Source organism: Perna viridis, chromosome 10 (genome assembly GCF_037379345.1).
Source record: "Perna viridis isolate PV_CMFRI_1.1 ecotype Kerala chromosome 10, ASM3737934v1, whole genome shotgun sequence".
Classification (NCBI taxonomy): domain Eukaryota; kingdom Metazoa; phylum Mollusca; class Bivalvia; order Mytilida; family Mytilidae; genus Perna; species Perna viridis.
In genome coordinates this window covers 5,749,842-5,775,980 of record NC_142454.1, presented here as the reverse complement: position 1 = coordinate 5,775,980, position 26,139 = coordinate 5,749,842, and the positions used below count along the sequence as shown (strand labels likewise).

The 26,139-nt window shown below is 32.5% G+C and overlaps 1 protein-coding gene across 3 annotated transcripts; it reads left to right on the top strand.

The window, feature by feature from the left end:
* Window positions 1-231: 231 nt before the first annotated feature.
* On the top strand, window positions 232-9,026 carry LOC148604281 (uncharacterized). 3 transcript variants are annotated; one of them, XR_015916012.1, is made up of 8 exons: window positions 232-291; window positions 858-1,343; window positions 2,162-2,363; window positions 2,720-2,842; window positions 4,374-4,514; window positions 4,911-5,390; window positions 6,338-6,438; window positions 7,100-9,026. XR_015916012.1 is itself a non-coding variant. In XM_088549537.1 (6 exons), the coding sequence occupies exons 2-6, from the start codon at window positions 1,042-1,044 to the stop codon at window positions 5,229-5,231; spliced, it is 1,089 nt and encodes a 362-aa protein (XP_088405663.1). In that variant the 5' UTR covers window positions 232-291; window positions 858-1,041; the 3' UTR covers window positions 5,232-5,457. The 3 variants fall into 3 exon arrangements, 2 of the variants coding, with proteins under 2 accessions (XP_088405663.1, XP_088405664.1); XM_088549537.1 differs by lacking the exons at window positions 6,338-6,438; window positions 7,100-9,026 and having other exon boundaries at window positions 4,911-5,457; XM_088549538.1 differs by lacking the exons at window positions 232-291; window positions 6,338-6,438; window positions 7,100-9,026 and adding an exon at window positions 326-446 and having other exon boundaries at window positions 4,911-5,457.
* Window positions 9,027-26,139: the final 17,113 nt, after the last annotated feature.

Here is a 26,139-nt window from a genome sequence, read left to right as displayed (position 1 = left end):
AATGAATACTATTGTATATAAATACAAAATTATCGCAATTGAAGGAAAAATATTGTATTCATATGAAAATTGTAAAGTTTTTGCAACCAATGCCATACTATTCATAGGTGTACCTGATAAAACCCCTGTAAAGCACATTACAATACTTTAACATCAAGTTTTTAAACTTTCACGGCGTATTCTACATCGTATCGACTTATAATAGATTATCTAAATAGTTATCTCGCCACCTATCATATGATATGTGTATAATATTTATATAACTTCCCTGTCCTCGCAGTTCCTCATCAGGTATGTAGTGCTGTACGGGGTTGCAGGCTATAATTTCCTCATTTTACCACCTAAATTCTGCACGAAATCAACGACATTTTCGAACATTAATTTCAACCTACCTCGGATCCACGACAAAGCAAAATGTCAATGCTTTAGGTTTATATCTCCAATACGTAAGGAAATGAGAAATGTTAGGATTTATTTTTAATGTTGTACGAAATTGTGCAAACAATAACAATTTCAGATATTATCAGTCATAAGATGTAAGATCTTTCTTTACAACAACCAACTCTTTTCAATATTTTGATCTGCTAAGTGGTTATTTGTCCACTTGAGTAGTCATAAAGTTTTCAACACAAAAACAAACGTACCATTCATAATGTGATTTTTATTGCAAATGTATATAATGTATTGGGTTCATTTTTCACTATTCAATGTTTTATTATGTATATTTATTTATTTATTGTCTAATTTTGTGTTTTGCTTTGTTCAAATACTTTTTTTATCCAATTAATATTTTACCTTTTCTGTTTTGTTTTGTATTATTATAAACCAAAAACTTTCAATATTTTATCTGTTGGTAGGCAATTAAACATCTTTCGATTGATTGGTAAACATCATGGGAAATTTCTTCAGTTTTCCGGATTGGAAGCAGTTCGTCTCAGTCCCATCACATCATTCTGTCGATCGTACATGTTTTGATCGTTTTCTGAAAAGTTGAAAGAACTTGACAACGAAACTCGACAGGAAGTCGAAAATTTTATACATATGTTTACAGAAACTTTAAAAAGCCATGAACATTTAAAACAAGAACTTAATTCTGAAAGAATTTTGAATCAGCAACTCAGAACTTCTATTGAGACTTTTGAGTCTGTACTCAAATCTCGTAAAGATGAACCTGTTATTATCAACACTATAGATTCCACAATTCAAAAGAGAACCCAAAACAAAGACACTTTTATGTTACTTGATGATTGTTTACTTTACAATGAAAATTTATGGAAACAGTGCAAAGATCTCCAACGTGAAAATGAAGAACTATCTAAGGAGAAAGAAAACGCATTAATCCGGTAATAATACATGTAATAGTTGCTGTAGTTATTGTTTACACATTTCAGTTTAAGACGATACGTCTTAAAAGTTTGGATGATTGACGAGGAATAATTCACAATAATATATTAACTCTTATTACATAGACAGCAGTGTTTTATAATATGTTTCTTATGTAAAAAAAAATATCGAGAACCTTATTGCGAAAAAAAAATCGGTAGTTTCACATTCAGACTTTCTCTCGCCAAACATCGCAACTCGAAACTCAATCCGTCGATCACAGAATTTAAAATTCATGTTTATTACAGTGATAAATTATGGAGAAAAACTATATAATAAAAAGGATAATAAATGGAATTTTATAAAATAATCAAAATATTATCATACGCTTGAAGATTTATTTCGTGCGCGGAACAATTCTCGCCTACTTGTTAAATCTGATATTTATATTAATTATCCTATTAATCTTAGATCAAACAGTTAAACTAATTCAATAAAAAATTAAACGGAGTCGAAAAATTCAATGTGGTGATGTACACAAGGGTATGTGTAAAAGACATATTCACTGAGGTAAATAACCAATGAATGAATTCGAACCTAAAAGGTCAAAGAACAATTACTTATTTTTGTTGATTTTGTTATACAGTGAAACTTAGCCAAATCCCTTTACATTTCAAAATGGTTCGATTTACAAAGGTTCAAAATACATTCATACTGATACTATATATTGTAAAAAGTGTAAACGGTGTTCAAGTTTTACAAGGTTCGGTTTAGACAGTTTCCACTGTATACATAATTGATATTTTATTAATGTAATTATAATGTAATTATAATCTAGACTGAGTAAGTTTGCTGGTATTCAGATGACTAAAGGCAACAGTAATATAACTGATCTCAGCGAAGTTAACAGGCCAACACAACTGGCAGATAAATGGTCAAGTGTATATACTGAAGAGTGGACTGAAGCTTACGATGAACTGAAGAAAACATTGAAAACTGAGGATTTTAAAGCTGAAAAAGAGCTCGGAAGCATCCTGACAGTAAGGGGTTATTAAAGCAAATATATTTTACATAAGGTCTAGCTTTCTATATATTTCTAAAACCCAAAATGGCTGTTTCAAACCACTTTTCCTTGTCAAACTTATTGTGTATGACATTCACAGTAGGGAAACATAAATCAAAGGTGAGCGAAGGGGGTTATTAAAATTCTTTTATCTTTTAATTGTTAGTTTGAATGTTAGTTGGTATAAAACATTTTTGTAAATCCATGAAATTGTTTTCCTATAAAACAATATCCAGAATATATCGTATATTCAATACAATGGACATTGTCATTATTCAGTGTTGTTTCACAAAATTAACACCATTTTTTTTTTTTTTTTTTTTTTTTTTCTAGAAATGCTACAGTATATGTCTTGAGATAGAGAAGAAACAGATGGTCGATATTACAAAACACGTTGAGGAAGCAGTTTTTCTTCTACAAAATCAGCATGACCATGTTATTAGGGAAATAGATACGGTAATAGTGTTTGGGAAAGTAGTAATATACTCATTTAGAACATTTTGTTATCCCTTAGAATAGCTGAGTAAGTAATTATCATGCCTTACTAGATCCCGAAGAATTTTAAACCATTTTTTCAACTTCATGCCAATCGCGATGACATGAATTTTTCCATTGTTATTTTCTTTCCGTTCCTTAATAGTCGAGCTGCTCTATTGAGTTACCCAAGTAGCTGAAATAACACTGATTTGGACAGAGCTTTGTTACTATAATTAAGGGCGTTGCTTATAGGTTCAGCAACATGATCGGATTTATCACTTAAGATTGACAGTGTCAATTGAAAAACTACAGAATTTTTTTTCTTATTAAGGTGACCGTTAGCAACATAACGAGTGTACAGAAAAGGAAAAAACAATGGCTCGTGAACGACGAGAACAACCCAAACTGGATGAAAACGAAACATGAAACATACAGAGGCCAGAAATTCCTAACTTTGGCGTGATTAAAACTCTCTCCTTTAAAATCTGGCCACTGTGGAAAATATATTACACAATTAATCACACATTAAATCTACTTCAAAAAAGTCTGAGTCCCTTGTTACAACGAAAATAAAGAACCTGAGTAAATTACACAAATGTACAAACTAAGGACTACTAGCAGTTAACTGATATGTTGTGTTTGTTCACAATTTCACTTTCTGAGAATTTAGACTGTTAGAATGTTGGTTTAATTATATTTTTCAAGATCAGATTTGTACCCGTTCAGTGCCTGGTGTCAAAAGAATAGGCCTGCAGCAGTGCTAAGCTAAAGGCGACTAAATAGTGCTCAGTAACATAGCCGGGGGCTAGGCACTCTGCCCACAGAGCAACTGGGATTTGTGTCCCAGGTGGTGGAATGGGGTACCCCTGGCGTGTTACATGCTGGGTTTGCCAGGCTATAATACGGAAAATCTGACCGCAAACCATAGTGGTGCACCGTGTTGGGAAAGATGCCACGTTCCTCGCACGTTAAAGAACCCTGCTGGTAGGAGTTGGAACCTTTGCGCTCCGCCACAGGAGGCTAAATTGCCCGAACCTACCCACCCCTCCCTTTTATTTTGTGCAATCAAAATTTGTCAACCCTATTATCCTTGTGTTCTGTCCCTTTTTTCATTTCATTATCATCATTTCATGTTATTTTATCATCGACTGAATATAGCTGAAATATTGCTGCTCGGTCGTTAAACCCCAACAATCAATCAATCAATCAAGATCAGATTTGTGAATTCATGTTTTGCTTAGAAATTTTATTTTTCTGATTCCAAACCGTGGCACTTTCAATCGGGGTGTTTAGGAAATGAGAATAAAAATATAAAAGTGTTAACATATTGAAAGAAAAGCTTTCCATCTTAAAGATATTAAATTATATAAATATAAAGAGTGTAGTATATTTTAAATAAAAGTTCATATTTAAATGACCAGATCATTTTCCTTAATTGAAAGTCGTTCATTTTTGTTAAAATCTGGTACATGATACTCTTAATCGTAACATTTATCTATTACAATTTAAGCACCTGTCAAATGAACCTGAGATTGATCTTATACAAGATGATGTTGACAAAAGTTCAATTCAGACCTGTATTGAAGAAATGGTACAGATTATTCATGAGAAAAGAAAGCATATAAGGCATCTGAACGATTATGTTACTCAGGTAACTGGTGTTGTATAAAGTATTGTAGAATTGTACTTAATGAAAAGTATAAACTACATAATAAGAACTACTTTCTGAACAATGACGTAGTCATTTTTTGTTTTTGTTTTGTTTTGTTTTGTTATACTTTTTTTTTTCTTTTTGTTTTTTGGTTTTTTTTTTGTTTTAGTGTGTGTGTACATAATCCTGAATAGTTAATTCTCTCTCATTTTTAGGGTTTGCATTTACGTCTCAAAAACTTGTGTTGTTTTGACTGTCTGTTGTACAGCAAGAAAATTCAGCATGTTTTACTTTAGAGTTATACACGAATAATGCTGGTACTCTAATCTATTTTCAGATATTATCAAAAAAAAGGAGGTTTTGGTATCTTAACCAAGTGTCTTTATTGCATTTTAGGAAGTATTCAAGTATTTCGAAAACTACAAAATGAGCAATGTTAAAAGTCGTAGAATCGCTTACATAAAGAAATGTTCAGAGCTTTGCTGGAGTATGGTGATTAAAGATCCACCGATGGTTTTAGTTTTAGACAAAGAAGGAACTCCGTTTGATAAGAACATTTTTTCTCCGTACACGTCAGATGGAAATACTATTGATTTTGTCATATGGCCAGCTCTGTTGCTGCATAAAGATGGTCCTGTAATGGCAAAAGGTATTGCACAGGGAAAGCAAAATACAAAAACTGAATTCAGCGATCATAGCAGCAAACTCCAGAAGTAGTAAAAGGGTTAAGATTAACAAAAGGAAATGAAACGTTAAAAACGTAAAAGAAGTCCTACAATGTTTAAAATTAACAAGATGAGTTGAGGGAAATTGAAGAATGACTCAATAAATTATCAGAAAAAATACTTGATACAATTGAATAAACACAAATTAGAGGTATGCATTTTAATAAATAATTTTTTTCTTGTATAAGGCTTAAATAAAGCACGTTATTATATGCTTACGTATCTTTTTGTTTATTATTGAGATTTTGTATTGGACGGACTTTATTGTACCAGACATACATGATTTTAAGAGAATCGTTCTGTCTAAATGGTATAAGGGTAACATTTGTATTTCACGATGATAGTCAAATTCCAATCTTATCTAAGGATGTTTAAAGCCTGCATTGTATAATGATATGTAATATACTTACCGCTCGACTATCCTAGTTATTACATCGTATTTTTACCGCCAAAACTATAATGGCTAACGATAGAGTAGATGTTCCTAATCTTTAAAAGTATACAAATATAAATGGTATTGCTTATACTGAAATAAGTTATAAGCTAACCGTTGTTGCCTGATAAAAACGTGTTGGACTCAAAATAATGTTGAGTTATGATGTGGTCCATTTATATTTTTTTTTAATGCGGTTAGTCAGTAAAGTAAGTGGTTTTTTTTTTCACATATTTCTGTATCATTGTCATTTATATGTTTTACAAAATTCAGTAGGCATGATCACGTGGTAGCTATAAAATATCACTTCCTTCTATAGGATACATTATCCTCCGAAGGTAGGTTTATTAATATGATCTTATTCTTCATTCCTTATCTACACTTTAGTTACCCTCATTATTATGTTTGAAGCGAAAGTCTCATTTGGTCAGCTTTTTAGAAACAAGCGGTTTTTTTATTTAGGCTACATCTGCCCGAAAGAAAACGTGGCGTTACATGCTTTTTTAATACACACATGACCGCAGTCATTTTTGGGATTTTTTCTGAACACTTTGTATTCTATTGCTTGATGGATTTTTATTATTCTTTTGAGGAATGTGCAATACATTGTGTAGTTGCCAATATAAATTCCACTTTTGATCTGAATCAAATTTGGATTTCTCTAGTATTGCAGATAAATGAAAGACGGACATGACATTGAAATGTGTTCCTGATTTATTTTTATTATCAAAAAATAAAGTGATGATTTGCAGTGAAACTTTAAAAGGTAATGTGCAATCTAACGCCTTTTATTCAGATACATTGTGTTGTATATGATTTTATTTCATCACGGAGAGATCATTGTACCTTTAAAAATTAACAAGTTTTGGGTCATACGGATTTTAAGAGTGAAGATGTTTTAACTAAATGTGTAGTTAAGCTGAGATATCCTTATGTGAGCTGTATTTACAGTTGAGCTTTTATCATCAATTTTGGCGATGTCGTCAATCTCTCACATTATATGGTTTCTTCATGAATTAAGCAAAACAAAAATGAAATAAAACCCAAATTCCTTGTATTATAAACCAGTCACGTGTAAAACTAATAAATTCTTAAGAACGACGAGAATATAGCAAAGCAATATTGTGTTAAAAGGAAATATGCTCAAATGTTTCGGACGAAAGAAACGGCACCAAACATTAAACGAAATGCTGTCACTTTTATTAATCGAAGCAATCAAAACGTTTTTACATTCCATGAATGATTTCGGCCATTGATCTTCCTTATAGTTTGATGACAAGCCCTTTATACACTTATGTTTTTTGTACTTTTATTTATGGACTACCGTATTATTCATTTAGATTAATTGAAGTGTATCGCCGTCGTTAGATCACTCTATTTTTCTTTTATAGTTGTTTTTTTTTTTTTTCTCATTTTGTTGTATTTAGATTTGTCAAAGTTTACACCGATTATAAATCACGAGATTATTAACAAACAGAGGCTACAATATGGCACTCAATATGACATCTGTATTGACCGGTTTACCTAGCATTCTGTAACCAAGACGTTATCCTAGTTTTGAGCAGGACGAACTATTTGACAAAGTTTCACAAAGGTGGGAAACCATTGACGAGGATGCTAAAAAACTTATCGAAATCTCTAGGACAGAGCAAACAGAAATGCAACAAACGATTGAGGAATTACAAAGAAAACGATTGAAATTTGTGCAAACTTCATAATAACCACTTAAAAAAGACAGACGAAAAACCTGATCAAGAAATCGAAAAAAACAGAAAAATGAAAACAAGGGAATCCCAGTCATGGCTCCAAAATAAAGCCCAGATGTTACACCTTCCAATTATCAAAGGCTGTGTGAGAAAGAGAGCGAGAGCGGCTAGGCTGTGTCAAAGAACAACACCGCTGGATGATGAAATGATTTATGTTTGACAATCTGGTCTGGCCCGTGTGGGACACCTATCAACATGACTGGGTGATTGTCATTTCAATTGTTTACAGAAAACTTTAGCACATACTAACATTCAGAATGCTTGAAGGTATCATAGTAAGTAAATAAAATTTTGACCAATACTTTTGTCTCTGTGTCCGTATGAGATTTTATATGTTGTTTTTATTAAATTTGATTTAATAAATATTTATTTGCATTTGAAATGTACAATTCCATTTCAGATTATTAACTAAACTTTAAATTTACAGTCTCTATATGTACATACATGTACATGTATTTTTCATACATATGTGTTCTTTTCGTGACAATTAATTGTTTTATCATATTTCAGAATGATTATGATTATTTTATATGATTTGTAAATTAATCATTCTTATCTTTATTTCAGCAATCTAATTACTTTATTATTTTATATCACATAGATAATTAATACTACATTTAATTGCAAGTAAACTTGGTTGTAGTTGACTGAGTTATTGAGGTGTTTTCATCCTTATTTTTCACTTTGTATGTTTAGTGTTATTCTAATTAGAACCTGTCTTCTGTTTATCACTATTTGGGAATACTTTTTGGCTATTTTTATAACCTCAAGGTTATAACCATATATAGTCATGGTCAGTTTTTTTCTAATTTTAATATTAAGACATTTTGAGTAGTCTTATGTCAAATATCTAGTTCTATCTGGTTTTTGTATTTGCTTTATAAACTGTATTTTTAAAACTTGTATCAGTGCCTTTTTTGGATCTGTTTGATAAACTACTATTTTCTGAAATATACTGTTACTGTGATTGTAAGTATTTATTTTAAAATTTTGTAACTTTTGTAACTTTATTGTAAAGTAATTTCTTGATTTTAATTTAGCAAGATAAATGCTTTATGTATTTCAATAGTAATGGCTAAAGTTCTTATATAGTATTTTATATAAATATTGCTACTGAATATAAAGTGTTAATGTTTATTTAGTCTGAATTGTTTATTCTGTAAATGCTTGTTTTGTTTAGCAGTAAGACATAGGATTTATTTTATATAGAATTATATTGGATCTGTGTATTTAGAGATGATGTAAATCCATGACGCATATATTACGCTAATTTACTTCGTCACACTGATGGTACGATATGTTTTATATTATTCCTTATCTTATTGTTTTAAATGAATTTCGTATAACATGTATAATTGTAATATCAGAAGATCTGTAAATTTCCATTAGAATTTACAAGTATTTGTTGTAACTGAAATGATTTCATATTTCATTTTCAAAGTTATTAATTTGATATAATTTATACCCAATGTCTATGTATTATGATAATATATGAATACATGCTTATATTTATATATTTTTTTGTTTCTTTATAGTTGGTGTTTAAATTTAGCATTCAATAAATAATTAAAGAATCCTAGAAACGACTTCCGTATTTGTGTCTTACGAAAGCCTGATACATCTCATTGTTGGTACTACAGGTAAACTCGTCGAAATAATTATCTTGGTTCCCTTGATTACTCTTTCACAACAGAATGTGCCTGTAGAAAAGTTATGTTAACCAAATACATTCAACAGTTCAACAGTTCATTAACGTAAGTTCACAAAACTGCGTAAGTATTACATTATGTCAAGCAAAACGAAAGACATTTTAACGGGTGGTATATTTAAATCACTATAATTTTTTTTCGTCTAAATTGGTATGTCACTTACAAAACTATCAATTTTAAAAAATGCAAAAGAATGTATTTATTTCTTAAAGAAGTGTTTGATTATGTTTTGTTTGGTTGTTTGTTTGTTTGTTTTTTGTGTTTTGTTCTTTTTGTTCTTTCTTGTTCCGATCGTTTTAATGAAAACACACTTTTTAGGTTTCAACATGTGTGAATAAACCTTAAGAAATCAAGAAGTTTTATGTATTGCTTTAATTGGCTCATAAATTAGTTATGGATAGTTTAGAATGGGCCCCCACCGAAATTTGACAAACCTGTACGAATTAATAGTTATATTATCCGTTTTTTACATTTCACCTCAAGTAAATTGACTCATCTCCTACTAATACATTTTGGAATATCGCTGACTTCGGCGAATCTTGACAACAGTAATAATTATCTTAACTATAACAAAAGTATAGTGAAAGTGACTTCTCATAAAAAAGACTGATTTTGCTAATAATGTTCGAAATCGCTTAAATATGTTGTTTTTTTCATAAAAATGAAGAAAATAATAAAAATAGGAGATATTGTATGCTTGTTCATGAGCCAGTCATCCACCAAAAGTAAAGCAAAGAACAATTAAACTTACAGTCTTCAATGATGGACAAAACCATACCTTAAAGCAAGCTGTAAAAAGCCCCAAAATGAATGACGTAAATTTATTCATGAAAGACGATAGACGATACAGAAAAACGAAAAAAAAAAGATTAACAATGAACATAAAAACAATCACTGGAATACAGGTTGCTGAATTGGGACAGGCACATCAAGTATGTGGCAGGATTAAATATGTATGTTGTATGGCTGATTATAACTGAAGGTAACTTTTCATAATTAAAATAAGTACTTAACATCTTTGTATTAATTATGTATAAAATGTACATCAAAATAATGAATTATAAAATCGATTACAGTGAAAGTACCATTGCTCGTGGGGTTCCAATTTTCTTCGTTTTCGTGGGTAGGCCAAACCACGGGATACTTACCGTACCGGTGCAATTGGTCCATACGTCCAGTTTTTAGCGGAGTGCGAGATGCTCAATTGCTTTTGTTACTTACATGTATTATTTTGGTTTATTTATGTTCTTTGTCGTGTTTGTTTGTTTTCCATGTCTTCGGCCCTGGATAACATTCTTTTGGTTTCAGCTGAAATCTTGGTTCCCTTGATTACTTCATCCCTTATTCCCTATGTCCAATATTTGAATTAACGTTTATCTGTCAGCGATAGACAAATCGGTATCATAAAGTATATAGATCGGCACTTTAGGAAACATCCCGAGTTTAATACAAGGGCATTATGTATTAGGCACTTAATATGGATCACATGATCAAAGACGTTTGAATCGGCTTTTGAAAGTTCAATGGTGAAACTCGAAAGGACGTAGAAGATTTCGTTAAAAAGACGAATGCAAGGAATATAGATACTTGCAAAAAGCATTTAAAGATGAAGATATCATACAAACTGACAATTCCACAAACCAGTTCAAGCCTCAGAACAAAGAAGACTCTACTTTGATAGATGAATGATTACAAGAGCAAGGAAGGCTTCAAAAAGAAAATAAATTAAAGGTTATTGAAACATCGTGACGAATTAACAAAGCAATGAAAATATCTTAAACATGGGAATAGGAACTGTTTTTTTAAAAGAGGATGCATTCACGCGGAACTCATAGTTTGTGTATTTTAGTGGTGCACCGTTTTGGGAAAGATGTCACGTTCCTTGCACGTTAATGAACCCTGCTGTGGTATTCGATAGGAGTAGGAACCTTTGCGCTCCGCCACAGGTGGCTAAATTGCCCGACCCTGCCCATCCCTCCCTTTTTCCGGTGACAATAAAAATTTGTCGAATTGTTGAATTCAACTTTAAAGATATTAACAACGATCGTAAATCTCTATTTACAGATTTCCTCTTTTAAGTCTGTTAAATCTGACATTTAATACTCTTATTCATAACATTGATGAATTTCTATTAAAGCACCTTTATAATGAACATGAGATAAATCTTAAATAAAATTATATTGAAATACATTTCATTAAGACCTGCATTGGCGAAATGCTACACCTCCTAATTTGTTTGCTTTAAAAGTTACCGATTAAACTGATCAGGCAACAAACAGTACAATGCCTTTGTTTAGGATACAGCGATTAGTGAGTTATTCAACCCCCTGATAGCCTCCAGTTTAAATGATCTGATGTAGTAGTATGTGTCTTAATTACGACAAATTTATTGCCTTAAATTTTTACATTTTTGTGAACTATTTGCTGAATGTTTAGGTTAATGCGTCGTTTGGTCAATCATTTCAATTTCGTCTGAATCTAATTTAGTTTTCGACCGTTTTTATACAACAGGCTTGCATTTGTTATATATGTCTAATTAAAACAAGGAAGCGTTTTCACATTGTTAATATATTAATGATATGTATGGTGCCCATAATAAGAAAACAAGATCTTTATTTGTTATTTACTTAACATTGTAAAATGACATGCAATGATAGTACAAAATAATATTATAATGGTACAATTGTCTCCCCTTTAGTAGCTGCTCACACTATGTAATAAAAATATATAAACGGTTTCATTCTAGCAAGAACCACATATTTTTTATTTTTGATGAAAAAGTAGCTATAGGTACTAATCTTTTGTAACGGACAATTCTTTTTGTGGAAAACTATTTTATAAAAGAGTACTAAGATTCTATAATCTGAAGCATTCTCAACAAGATATTAAGGCAAAAATATTAGCCCTATTGGTGGCCTTTAAACTACCCCACATGTTTGAATTGAAGCTGAAAGTACATCCATATGACTACGATTTTCGAAAGTACAATGTCTTGTAACAGAGCATTTCTGTACTCAAATAATATTTCATTTTGTTGATAATGTACTACTATGTCGCTACATCACTGATGTCTCAACAAACAGAAATGTGCGACACTTCTTTTACATACAGTGCGTCTGCACCAAAAGTCTAAACAAACCATTCCTAACTACATATGTCCTTTCCGAAAAACGTCACTTCGGACAGAACGATTTTGGACTATTCGTGTTTCCGGGCATATACATATTTAGGATCTCGCTGACGTTCCATTCTAAAGTTTGATTGTTAAGAAGTAATAGCAGATTTGAATGGGTACTAGGATCTCGTAGAATTTTTCACAAAATTTAATTGAATAAATAAAACTTAAAATCCACATTTTACCTTGTCTGTGAATTGACAGCATGGCGGCAAATTATGCGCATATTGAAACTAAATTCATACACTTTCGTAGTAAATAACAAATGTGATCTTAAAGTACAGATTATCAGCATTATTTTGAATACTTTTGAAAAGCATACACTCAAATCATATACACACAAAATGCAATAATTTCACTTCGTTTATTTTGGGGGCTTTTACATCTTGCTTTATTGTATGGGTTTTGCCAATCATTGGAGACTGTGTTGACGTTCAAAAGTTTAAATGTTCGTTGCTTGACTCTTTGATTTTTGTTAAATAGATCAAGGTTCAGTGTGGTTTTAGTACTATATAGAAGTATGGCCATTTGACCCACTCCACTAAATAATGTTTTTTCATATGTATGTTGATTTTTCTACATGGAGTATACAATGGTGAGTTTCAGTAACTGCATACATTATGTGTAAAAGAGTAATCAAGGGAACCAAGATTCTAGCGAAAATCAAAAGAATGTAATCTAGGGGCAAAGACCAGACATGGAAAACTGACAAACACAACAAAGAATATAAAATTATTAAATTATTACATACAAAGTAACAAAAGTATATGAGCAACCCGGACTCCACTAAAAACTGGGAGCATGGACCAGGTGTAACGGTAGGGTAAACGTCCTCTGGTTTTCTAGAAAAACTCGCTTAAACAGCGATTCATCTAAGGGCTTAAACAATTAGTCACTAAGGTTCAGATATTGTAGTGACGATAGTGGCTGGATCACTAACTACATATTGCAAGAGACTATTTTTTCTTAATCTACAGTTGCATCAGACAGATGACTAACTAAATACATGTCCACATAACAAGTGTCTACCAAAGAGGAGTTATACCAACTGAAGACTTAGTTGTGGTAGCTGGTAAATTGTAGAATATATTCAATGCAAACAGTTTGATGGCAACATTAAGAGTGTGTGTCTGAGAAAGGAACAGTAAAAACGTATCGCCGAATTCCGTGATCCAACAGAGATAGAAAGAGTTTGTAGTTATCTCAACAATGAAAGATACTACAAGAAAATCGGACTTTGAAACCAATATAACCAGAACTAAATATACATTTGTCTGTCAGCTGTCGTAAGTCGTCAAGTACAAATGGACAAACAATATTTATTACTATTTTTTGTTTCATAAGACAAATTGAATACTGGATATAAAGAGAAATATAAGGCATGAACAATTGAAACAAAATCCGATATGGACAACCAAAAAAATGAATAAATAACACTCTAGAATACTGAAAAGGTATGTCCCTGCAAATGAAGTAATACATTAGACTTTCTGGAACCATTCGCTATCACGAGGTGATATAGTCTCAAATTGTAAAGCGATTGTAACCAAGATATCCCATTCACAAAGGTTGCTTTCTTTACCTTGTAGATAGGGTGGTTTTTCTGTTATCTTTATTTTTATTGATAGTGTGATAGAATTTGGAAATGGGACAGATTTTAAGAAACCGATGAGACAAAACAAGCATTATAACAAAAGATATTTTTGATGAAACTGTACTGTAAAAACATTAAAATAATTTATGGCTCTTTACAATTGGTTTATTGTATAAACCACCTCTACGAATCAGGCCAACACCTTAAATTGTAAGTTTAAAATAACCTGATAATTTATTGTTGTAAACGATGTATAGAAATTTTGTCAAAATAAATGAAATCAAGCAAACAAGTCAAAATGTATAAGGTGAATATTTTAAACAAGTGACAGTTTTCACATAGATTATTTACTATTAGCCGGGAACGGCAAACTTTTGTGTTCTCTCAGAAAATGATGAAGGATATCCAGTCTTAAACTGCTTGTCATGTTCTATTAATATTCTTTTAAAATTTGTTCATAAATAGATCTAGTGAATAACCTCATGTCAGGTATATTATTTCATTGTTTTGATTTACAGGTAGGGGTTCGTTTCTAGATATTCCTCCTACGGCAAGTACTTTTTTCTGTTACACCATATAATCCATTGCTAAAATGTCTTTTCTGATTCTTATTTTTTTTCAAAAGCTTAGTAAAAACTGTTTATTGCTGTAAAATAATACCGGTGGTAGCTTGTGAGACGATTTTACATTTCTGATGACAGCTTTTAGTCGTAGCTACTATAGGTGAGTTGGTATGTATAAATACTCTCAATACACGCTTTATGTTACACATTTACACTAAAATGCAAGGTGAAAATCAAGGGAACCAAGGTTATAGTGGTAATCAAAAGAATTTAATCCAGGGACAAAGACCAGGCATGGAAAACAGACATACACAACAAAGAACATAACGTAACTAAAATCATACAAACAAAGTAACAAAAGTAAATGAGCAATTCGGACTCCACTAAAAACTGGGAGCATGGACCAGGTGCACCGGTAGGGTAAGCGTGCTCTGCTTTTCTACCAAACACCTGCCGAGTCAAGTCCGGGGTAGACAAACGAGGAAAGGAAAACTATGACCCGTTGAATACATCAGTTTTCATGGTGCTGATGGATACACCATAACGATCCACGAGTTCATGATGACGACCATAAAACTTCTGTAGAGATGACTTCAATCTTGTAGCAACATAACCCTGTTCCAGAAGCCTATTTGTTAGAGTTCAAGCGCAATACAAAAAGTGTATGTAGTTTCGGCAAGCTCTGGCATAACGAGTTGTGATATGAACACTCCATACGCAGGAGCCGAAGGGATGTTGCCACAGATGAAAGGAAAGTTGACAATTCTGAATGAAAAGTCATCACGTTTGTCGTAATGTTTGGTCAATAGTTTTCCTTTACCATTGATTTCTAAGTGTAGGTCAAGATATGAGGCTGACTTCACAATGTCTGTAGTATCCTTTATCTCAAGTTCTTTTGGGTAGATGCGATGTATCAAATCCCCGAAATTAGGATTGTTTAAAGATAATACGTCATCTATATAGCGGAAACTGAGATTAAAGGATCTAGCTATACGATAAAGTTGCTTGCATGGTGTATATTACAAGGTATGTGTCTTTCCTGTTTAAAAAGGCTTATATAAGTTACCCATTATTAGTGCAAAATTATACTGAATCTTAATTTTCTTAAACGAAAGAGCACGAATTTGAAAAATTTGAAAAACATTTCTCCCTATTGTAGGAAGTGTCAAAGCATTACCAAAACTACAGAAAGAGCAGTGAAGTCGAGTTTTATAATATGTAAGAAAGTGTGCATCACTTTGCTGGAGCATGGTGATAAAAGAACCACCAATGGTTTTAGTTTTAGATCAAGATGAAGAAATACCGTTTGATAAGAATTTATTTTCGCCGTACACTGCAGATGGACAAACGATTGACTTTGTGTATAATGGCAAACTCTTCTATTGCACAAAGACGACCCTGTTCTAACTAAAGGTACTGCACAAGGAAAAAGAAAATTCGAAAAATCTGACATCATGAAAAATACGACCGCAAGCGGAACGAATGATTCAGATAATGGAGACAAAATTGCATCGAGGTTTACAAATTCAGCGGAGAACGTAACCCTTAAAGATACTCGGAAAATTGATTCAACAAATGACGTCCTCAACTCACAGAATACACTTCCGGGTATTATCACTAACCAGGCCATGTCTACTGGAGACAGAAAAAATAATCCTGACCAGATGTGAATTTTAAAATCGAGAGTTGTGTCATATTGACCCACCAGGATTCTGAACTTACAGAATTATTTATATATCAGTTGCGTATCATTGCCATTTCGCTAGAATCATAGTTCCCCTGTTTACTCTTTTATTCGTGATTTATTTGTTGTTGTTTAAGAGTTTTCTTTTTTCACATACTGTAATGCTTTGTCTGTGTCTATTGAAATCGGAGGTATAAATATATTTTTGTCATTCTTTGATTGTTTCATCTTACAAAAAAAATGTTTTACCCACATATCACAATATACTTACAAAAAGACGGAGAGAAAAAAATAGATAACCTTTAAATATAGATGTGATGGCATATTACTGTGTGTGTAAATACTGCGATAGAATCTATATTCCGCGACTTTTCAAGAAGGGAATTTGTTTTAGGGTTCCACTGAAACTAACCTTCCGCACGCATAAATTTTGAAGTTATTTTTATTCTGAAGATAGATATATACCTTGTTGTTTATCTCAATACTCCACTTGGTATAAAAAATGATTACCGAAACGGACCATGTCAAATGATTTTTAGCGATTCAATGAGAAAGGCAACATACAAAAACATAAAGCTATTTCATTAACACATCGCATTTTGCAAGGTGGCCGTAATGACGTTTTTTTTTTTTTTTGTTTTTTTTTTTTCAGAAGGAATTACATTAGATCATACTTATTACACGGAGCATTATTTTCTGAAAATTACAAAGAAGAATATATTGCCAATAGGCAAATAGACAAATAGAGGTTGAAAACAATCGTCTTTATTCATTAATTTATTTATTTTATTTTTTGGGGTTTTTTGGCATAAAATTTTATATGGTAAAATTACTAACATCGACTTTTAAAAACCTTTGTTAAAGGGGGGTAATTGGCGGCATAGTGTCCAATAGGTATAATGGTGTGTTTTGTTTTTGTTATTAATATAACACGAAAAAAAGTTCAGTGACCCCCAATTTACTTTTTAAAATATGAAATAATGTTTCTAAAAAATATTAAATTAACTTTTCAAAAGCAATTTAAAAAAATTTAAAAGTATGTTTTTGATTACTGGACACCAAGGAGAGTCTATGAATTAAGGGTAATAACTTCAATATTAAGTGCAATAGGTAAAAGGCTCTAGTGTGTCTAAATTTTGATTCTTTAATGCAAGACAGGTAATTATTGAATAAAGGAATTCTGTTACCATTATTTTGTCTCATTGTATCATATGCATTTTATATTGCATTAATGGGGCATATATCATAAATTAACTTGGGTAGATGTATCGAATTGGTATGGCTCAACATTAACACAGTGATGTTATTTGACAGTTTTATTACACTACAGACTAGAAGAACTACACATATTATTCTATACAAGAACAGTATAACATTAAGCCATCTGTAAACACTTTCTCAAATATTCCAAGATTAGTCATTCTGATTTCATCGTGTCAAGACATTAATGAAAACATGAATCATCTTCTGATCAAGGGTGCAGTTAACGAAGATGGCAAGACGTTAAACTCTGAGGGGGAGAGGGGGCTTGCACAAATGCAAAACTCAATTGACCATCATGAAAGACGCCCAATAAATGAGCTGGCCAGCATTTTTAGTTTGTACTTATTTGAATCATTAAAATGCACAGACATTAATTTTATACTTATATAGGCTTTCCATTTTGGGTCTTTTTACCAGTTATGTACTAGTACACTGACACTATAAAACATAAAGTAAACATTAAAATAAGTGTCTCGTCTAAAACCACTTGTAATGTTTAGTAAAACTTCCTGTTTTTATCTGCACATCGTAATGGTTGTCTGAAAAAAGGTATGAACGACGGCAAGTCAAATGAGAGTAATTACTTGCACCAACCGGGAACCAGTCAATATCATTTCAAATAATAAACAAAATATAGTTCTTACAAACACAAAGGGGAGGAATATATATATAGAGAAGCGAGCAGATCAAATCCAAGCATCAAAATCTTGATATATTTTGGTGCTCAGTTCACCCAAAGGACATCGTAGTGCTGATTGGTGAAGTTAAAACACATAAATTGAGATTTGAAATCAACTTTAAACTAGTTTCCTTAATTATAAAGTAAGAACAAATTATAAACAGAGCTTATTTATTATTCAAGACAAAAACAGTTAAACATGTACGCATCGACAAAACATGGTTTGACAAATAGTTGTATCACGTCTATGCGTAAAAAGACGTTCGACTAGACTTTTAATCTAAACAATACCTGTCGCATTCGTGCATTAAAGAGAATTGCTGTAGTAAAAAGGAGACCTTGGAAGCTACCAATTACAAAATATATAAATTCGGTGATTGGTGATTCGTTCGACTGTTTTACAATAAAAACCAACAGAAAAAGTCCTGACATGAAATTGATAAGACCAAGAACCGTTTTATTTTGAAATAAAGCGATATTTCCGAGGCGCCTAGCTTTGAAAGACGCTTTATTGAAAGCCTCAGGCGAAAGACAAATGGTATCTAATAGAATTGATAGGCCAACCGGAACCATCACAAAAATTATACTCGCAGGATAAGCCGAAGGGAAACACTTTTGTTTCCCATAATTAATGCTGATTTCGGGTATGTCAAAGATATCTGCAACGATTGCAGGACCAATAACTAGCAACGGGAAAAAAAGGGAAATAATGGTGACCTTCCGATTTGAACCAAGTATTTTTGCATTGTAGTTAGTGGCCAGTATTACTCTTAGTGATTGATAAAAATGCAATGCAGTTATAGTTTTGAATGTGGAAAAAGCTAACCAAAGATAGTGAATAGAAACGGCAATAGTATAACAAAGAACATAACTGTCAAATGCAAACACCCTAACCGCAAACAAAACATGTAACAAAATAAGTATAATAGCTTCTTTTTGTATATTTGACCAAGGCATCGTATTATGCATCGATGACAGCCTAATTACTACCAGAGAAACTCCGAGAGCAAATACTGAAGTAGCCATCCCAATGTACATAAGGATTTTCTGAACATTGTTGTCACTTGTCATTTTATTGTCTATGCATGTTATTTCTTTAATGACGAAACCTGACTCAATATCTGGGCCATCAAGTGTACAATATACAACGTAGTCTCCGCATGTTTTATGCTTGTACGACATATCGTTTAATGAAACTGTAATGCCATATTCGGTTAATCTACTTTCAATGAATAATGTATTGACGCGAGTGTTTGTAATTCCGTTCTGTAACAAGCTAGTATTCCGTGCCATATCTATTTCTAGGGTATCTCCGTTTGTTGATAAAAAGCGTATTTGCCATTTAGCATTCATAAAGGCCTCTTTTGTTTTGAAAAGGTCACTTACATGATATGTGTTCAGCAACTTAGCTTCAAAACGCATTTCCCGATAATATCCTGGTTCTTTTGGGTCGGAAATTATGTATATATCATCCACAGTTATTTCACTTGGTAAACTAAGAAAAAATACAACTGCCAGGTATATCTCGGATTTTCTTGACAAGGTAATAGGCGATGTATACGTAATCGTTACGTCAAAATCATGGTTACTTATCAACGACTTATCTATGCAGACTTCATCCTGAAAATAGAAAGAAAATTAAACAACAACCTAAAAATCGGTTTAACGATAACAGGTTTTATACAACCTTTCTGGGTACCAGCATAGAGACTAAAAAACATCTGATAAAGTACAAATACAGACATTTTAACATCCTTCACTTTCTTTACAATATAAAGTACAGTATATACTGATAGTTGGCTATATTAGGTCGACTTATTTTATACTTCTTATTATTCTTGTTTTTGCTGTAAGCGAAAAATTAGAGCTTATTGATTTTTATCCATTAATAAAGATTGTACGATAATAACAATAGGCTCCCAAGAACCTGAATCGCTCACCTGGTTATTTTCATTTTGCTTTTAAAGGGCAATAACTCTAACAAGGAGTTGTTCGACAATTTTGACTGAAAGATTACTTTGGTAGAATTATTTCATCAATTAAAAGTCTCATTCAATCAATGATAGTTTTCAAGATATGGGCTGAAAACTGCTAAAAACGTCATTTTTGCCTTTCAATGGCAATAACTCTTATTTGGAGTCGTCTGACAACTTAGATCCCTGGAGACTTTTGTAGGCCTTATAATAATAATCATCTCAGCAATTGAAAGTTTCATTCTATCTATCATAATTTTCAAGATATTGGCAAAAATCTGTATATAAAAAATATCATTTCTCACCTCTCAAGGGCAATAATTCTTACATGGAGTCGTCTGACAACTTTGATCACTGGAGACTTTTGTAGGTCTTATAATATGAATCATTTAAACAATCGAAAGATCGAAACCTAAGGATTTGGAAATAAGCAAAAACACTACTGTCTGACTCCTATGGTCTATTTTTAGGAACGGTAACCATGTTTTTTTACTGATTAAAAGTCCAAACGGTCATTTTGTTCAGGAAGCCCGTAAAAAACAACTATCATTGAATTCTGCATAGTAATTTCTGAGAAGAAGATTTTTTAAAGTAATAACATCAATTACAACAAAATACGTCAGAAGATGTTTAAAGAAATTGTTAACGACGATGACGACGTACGCCAAGTGATGGCAATAGCTCACATGGCCAGAGACGGCCAGGTTTAGATACTAAAGAAACTTTATACCACTACAACAAATTAACATAAATTAGTCTCGCATTACCTCGTGCTTACATCTGTCTTTTGCGTGAGAAAACGAGAACACAACAGTCATTGGAAAGAAGAAACCGGGGATTTTTTCAATGTCTTTAACGATTGCACCATAACATGCCATATGGAAATATAAACAGTAAGCGTTTTTCTTTATTTTCCAATATATATCATTAATATCGACGATTACTGGAGCATTTGGAAAAAGCTTGCAAAGATCTTCATATCCGGCATCTGGTGGTTCTGTCAAAATACAATAACGCAATGAAGCACCATAGGGTGGAACCATCTCTTTGTATGGTGTTAAGGAACCGTTGTTTGTTTTAGTTAATAATTCCTCTAATAGCAAAGATGGGTCTGATACTGAAACGTTCACTACATTCAAAAACTTTACAGAGAACATTTCGTAATCAGTTTTATTGTGGCATTTGGCACAATATTTATTCTGATAAACTATATCATCACTGATAACCCAAGGTCCAGTCGATGATATGTTTTCGTTGTGACATCTTTCCGTAACAGTCACATTCAAATATTGTGCAGGACAGGTTCTAACGATGAAAATACCATAGTCCTGTTCAGGTTTATGAATGACACATTCAAAGCGATGATCAGCCAATTTGTTCGAAGTAGCTGACTTGACGCTCGCGTCCCAACAGCAGTCATTGTATGCTGAACACATATCGTCACAGTTACAGAATTTTAGATTGAATGGTAATGCTGATACAAATGTGCATGTGCCATACAATTTACAGTCCTCCATTACAGGTGGAAAATCGCCAATATCCATTTTGTGTGTAATTGATCTATATCCATGATAAGGCATGGGCGACACGGTAACATTCTGAATATAAGACGTTGAAACTGTCATTATAGATGACGCAGCATTATAGTGAGAATTATTAATTTCTGAATTCATCCAAACTGCATGGCCGAGGTCAGGGGTTTCTGACGAAATTTTGTTTAAAGTGATAAGCAGCCCAGAAGCGGTTGAATTGGCTTTTGCTACTTCATTCCTCTTTGTGTCATTTCTAATGTGATGCTTCGTCGTATTTGCTGTTGTTAATTCTGATATGTTTATTGATACCTGCTTTTCAGAGTATACTGAGGGTAGAATGTCCTTATCAATTGGCAAATTCGGTTGGTTAATTCCGTTTTCTTTCGTTGGTAAAGAAATAGCGTGTCCTGTATTTTTTCCTTCAAAATCGAGTTCACTTCTACTACTAAAATCATCTAGACTCTTATTAATTAATGGTTTGATTGGGTTTACAATTGTTAACCTATCCTCGACACCATCAAAATTAGTTGTCTGCCGAAAAAGTGGTGGCGGGGTTGAAATGTCCAAGACATCTGCCGAAATATTGACATCAATTGCAAACGTACACTTTTGCAATAGTCCTATGAAGGCCAATATTACAAAGCAAAACACCAACCTCATTTTAGAATTGTCTTGCACCCTTCTCATTTAGAAAAGAAGACAGCCGTTCTAAAGGGTTTTGATGTATTTATATCACTCGAGCAATTCAAATTACAATTACAAAAAGTTTCGTGATCTTGTTGCAAAGAAAAAAACAAATCATGAAGCTGTCTATTGTTAAACACTGAAAAAACTCATGGCCATATAAGACAACGGTGGTAATTGGCTTCAATCATTTCATAGAAATAGTACAATTACTAAAACACGATACTTACGTTAAGCACGCAAGGTTCATGAATTTGTCTTCCCTCAGGTGTTGTCGTCCACACAATATAGTTCGTTCTAAGGTTTGTCACCCATAACAACAACTTCTATTAACAGTTGTCACCAGCTGCAAAAAAAAAAAACACGAATCTGAAAAGTCCTACAAAACTCTCTATTTGGTTTTTATTGGAGTATGCATTTCATAGTTGATCCATTACTGTCGAGCCTTTCGGATGCTCAGTTCAAAAAGCCGTTAAGGTGCGGTTCTATAAGGCCTTAATAATCTCCCTCCCGTTTAATGTAAGGTAAAAAAAAGGACTGAAACAACTAACACGTCATATATATCAATTCTTTCCATGAAATATCTCATCATATACCATGTATAAACAAAATGAAAAGAATGATTTTGGAGTAATTATATCAAGTACTAAATAGGCAAGATTAGATGTAGTGCAATACTCAAAAATGACTCGGTTTTTATGTAGGAATGATTAAAAAATGTCGAATGTATTTTGCGAAGACAAATTTAAAAAAGGAATAAAATTGAAAATTGTCTTTACGAATAAATCTATTATGGTCAGTTTATAAACCCATTAGATTTTGTTTGAAAGAATATGCTTTATACACTATATTCCTTTAAAAAAAACTGGGTGAGAAATACAATTTTAATAAGAGCCTCTAGTGCTACTGATTCGCTTCTTTCTGTTTGCAGATCGTGTTTCTTTACTGTTTTCACGTTCAGGACATGTGCTTAGGTTTTGGCGAATTTGAACTGTCCAATTGATAAAGTTTTGGTATTTTCTGCCGATATTTGTAAATATGCATGACTGAAAAATTATTACATCAAGGTTTTCGATATCATTATTTGTTTTAATATAAATCAACTTGACATTTCATACAATCAGGAATTTACCATTAATTTGTATATGGAAGTTTTATTTTCAAACCTTTTTTTTAACAAATTGTCAATAATGTCAATAATTACCTTTACAAAAAAGAATCTTTGTGAACGATATAACAATGTCCCAACGCACCAAAATATGCACCCCTTTCGAAAAAGTCAAGCCCCCAAAAAAGAGCAACCCCCTAACCAGTTTCATTGGCCAAAAATGGATACACAATGCAGACGACAAGACTAATTGATGTATTACATGATATTTAGATATTATGTAAACCACAGGCTGGCAGCATCCGGGGGTCGGATAGTTCCCTGACTTCTTTTTACCTAATGGTTGAGTTGTTGTCTCTTTGAATACTAGTAGTTCCCATTTCCATTTCTTTCCTATTGTATAAACCTGTGTCTCATATACACAATTTTATACACCACTCAACTGGTATGGGGTATATCTGTCCGTCCGTAATCATCAGTACCGTCCATTTGAAATTTCCGTCACAATTTTCTCAGCTCCCACTGGACGGATTGATTTCAAATTTTGGTATGCAACTTCCAGTGTATGAATTAAGTAAAACCTTCTGGAAAATAACGTAAAATAATGCTGTTGATTTTTTTTTTTTAAATATATAATTTGATTTGTTTCAGGAAAAATAGTAGAAAAAATGGAATTGCGGTTTTGTCACTTACTCATATATCATATATTATTTACCAAACCTTGCCGTAGCACAAAATTCGAAACCCCCTAAATACTGAAACCCCTTTTTTCATTAAAAATGGGACTACTTTGACTTACTCTGGAAGAATTTATCGATACTGGATTTGGTATCCTATTTCGATGTTTTTAGTATTTCTTGTATACAATTTGTTCTAGGCAAATGAACCTTTAACTTCCTAAATATTTGGTTCTAATGGTGCTGATGAGAGGTCAAGTGCAGCATATCAGAGTATGCAATATCTATAGGATTTGTATTTACAATTATCACTCGGTCGATGGCACCAACCCAGTAGCCATTCACTGATATGTGTAGTTGCATAAATTTCGAAACCCCTAAAATACTGAGGCTTTATTTTTTTTAAACATGTAGCTCATGTAGAGCTTCTTGGTGCTAAATTATTTTGATTTTTTTAGAGTACTTCTTTTGTTTTGTCTTGAATTTCTTCAATATTTTTATACCCCGCCACACGATATGGATCAATAATATTTTTAACGTTACACAGTTCTTTGGTACCATAAAATACAGCTTAACGGTAATTTTCAACAAAATCAAAAATGTAGTATTTGAGGTAGTCCATTTTGAACATATTTTCCATCCCCTTTATTTCACTATAACGTGGCAGTGTGTCATTTCTTGTTTCATCATGGCCTTATTTTTTTTTGTGCTGCTGACGAGAGGTTACTTTGGTTAGCTGGTGCATATAAAGAAAACAATTGATAGGTTCGTATTTAAGGATCCATTCCTACTGTGGAGAAGTAATTTAATTTCATTCTGTTGTTGCTGTCATATATTTTCATTCTGTTTTTGTTGTTGTCATTCTTTCGTTGTTGGTGTCGTTGTAATGTAATTTCATTCTGCTGTTGTTGTAGTGTAATTTCATTCTGTTGTTGTTGCTTAAATGTAATTTCATTCTGTTGTTGTTGTTATCACTACAGACGTTTTATGGTCGTCATCATGAACTCGTGGATCGTTATGGTGTATCCATCGGCACCATGAAAACTGATTAATTCAACGGGTAATAATTTTCCTTTCCTCGTTTGTCTACCCCGGACTTGACTTTTTATGAGCAACTCGGTAGGTGTTTCTAGAAAAAGAGAGGATGCTTACCCTACCGGTGCACCTGCTACATGCTTTACATGCTGCAGTTTTTAGTGGAGTCCGAGTTGCTCATTTGCTTTTGTTACTTTGTATGTATGATTTTAGTTATTTTGTGTTCTTTGTTGTATATGTCTGTTTTCCATGTCTGGTCTTTGTCCCTGCATTGCATTCTTTTGATTACCTCTATAACCTTGGTTCCCCTGATTACTCTTTAAATGTAATTTCATTATGTTCTTGCTGTTACTGTTGCTGCTTGTTATTGTTTTATTTTTTTAAAGGGTAAGTAAATGTTTTATACTGCTGTTCTGGATTTGTGAATATTCACGTGATTTGTCTTTTTTCAGACGCAGTCGGTATAGTTTCGCTTTTTACCCTTTGACCTTAAAGACGCTCTTCCATGAAAACGCAAGTCACCTGATCGCAATTCTGTTTCCCGATTGGCCAAATACTGATAACTTAGTGACACATTAAAAATAAAACTCTATCGAAAATTGACATTGCATGCCATGTGTTATTTCCTTGTTGAAATGTAGAATATTATAAATAAAAAGAACAAATTTTACTACGTTATCTATATCTTTATTTTTAAAGATAGCACTTGTTTCATTTTATTTTGCTTTCTGTATGATTGCTTTGCTTAGACTGTGTTTTTGTTATGTTTTTTCTCCTTATTTGTTTGCCGTGTTTTTGTGTCTTTGATTATCAGCGTTGTATTTGTTTATTTCCTTCCTTGTTTATTTTGTTGTTTGTTAGGTTGTAACATTGTGAATTGCTTATGCAATGGCGGATGTAAATACCAGCATTTTTATAATTAACAGAAATAATTTAAATTTGGGGTTTTGCTTTTCATTCAGAATTGTCAAGTTTTCTTTCATCTGTGGCAACATCCCTTCAGCACCTGCGTATGGGGTGTTCAT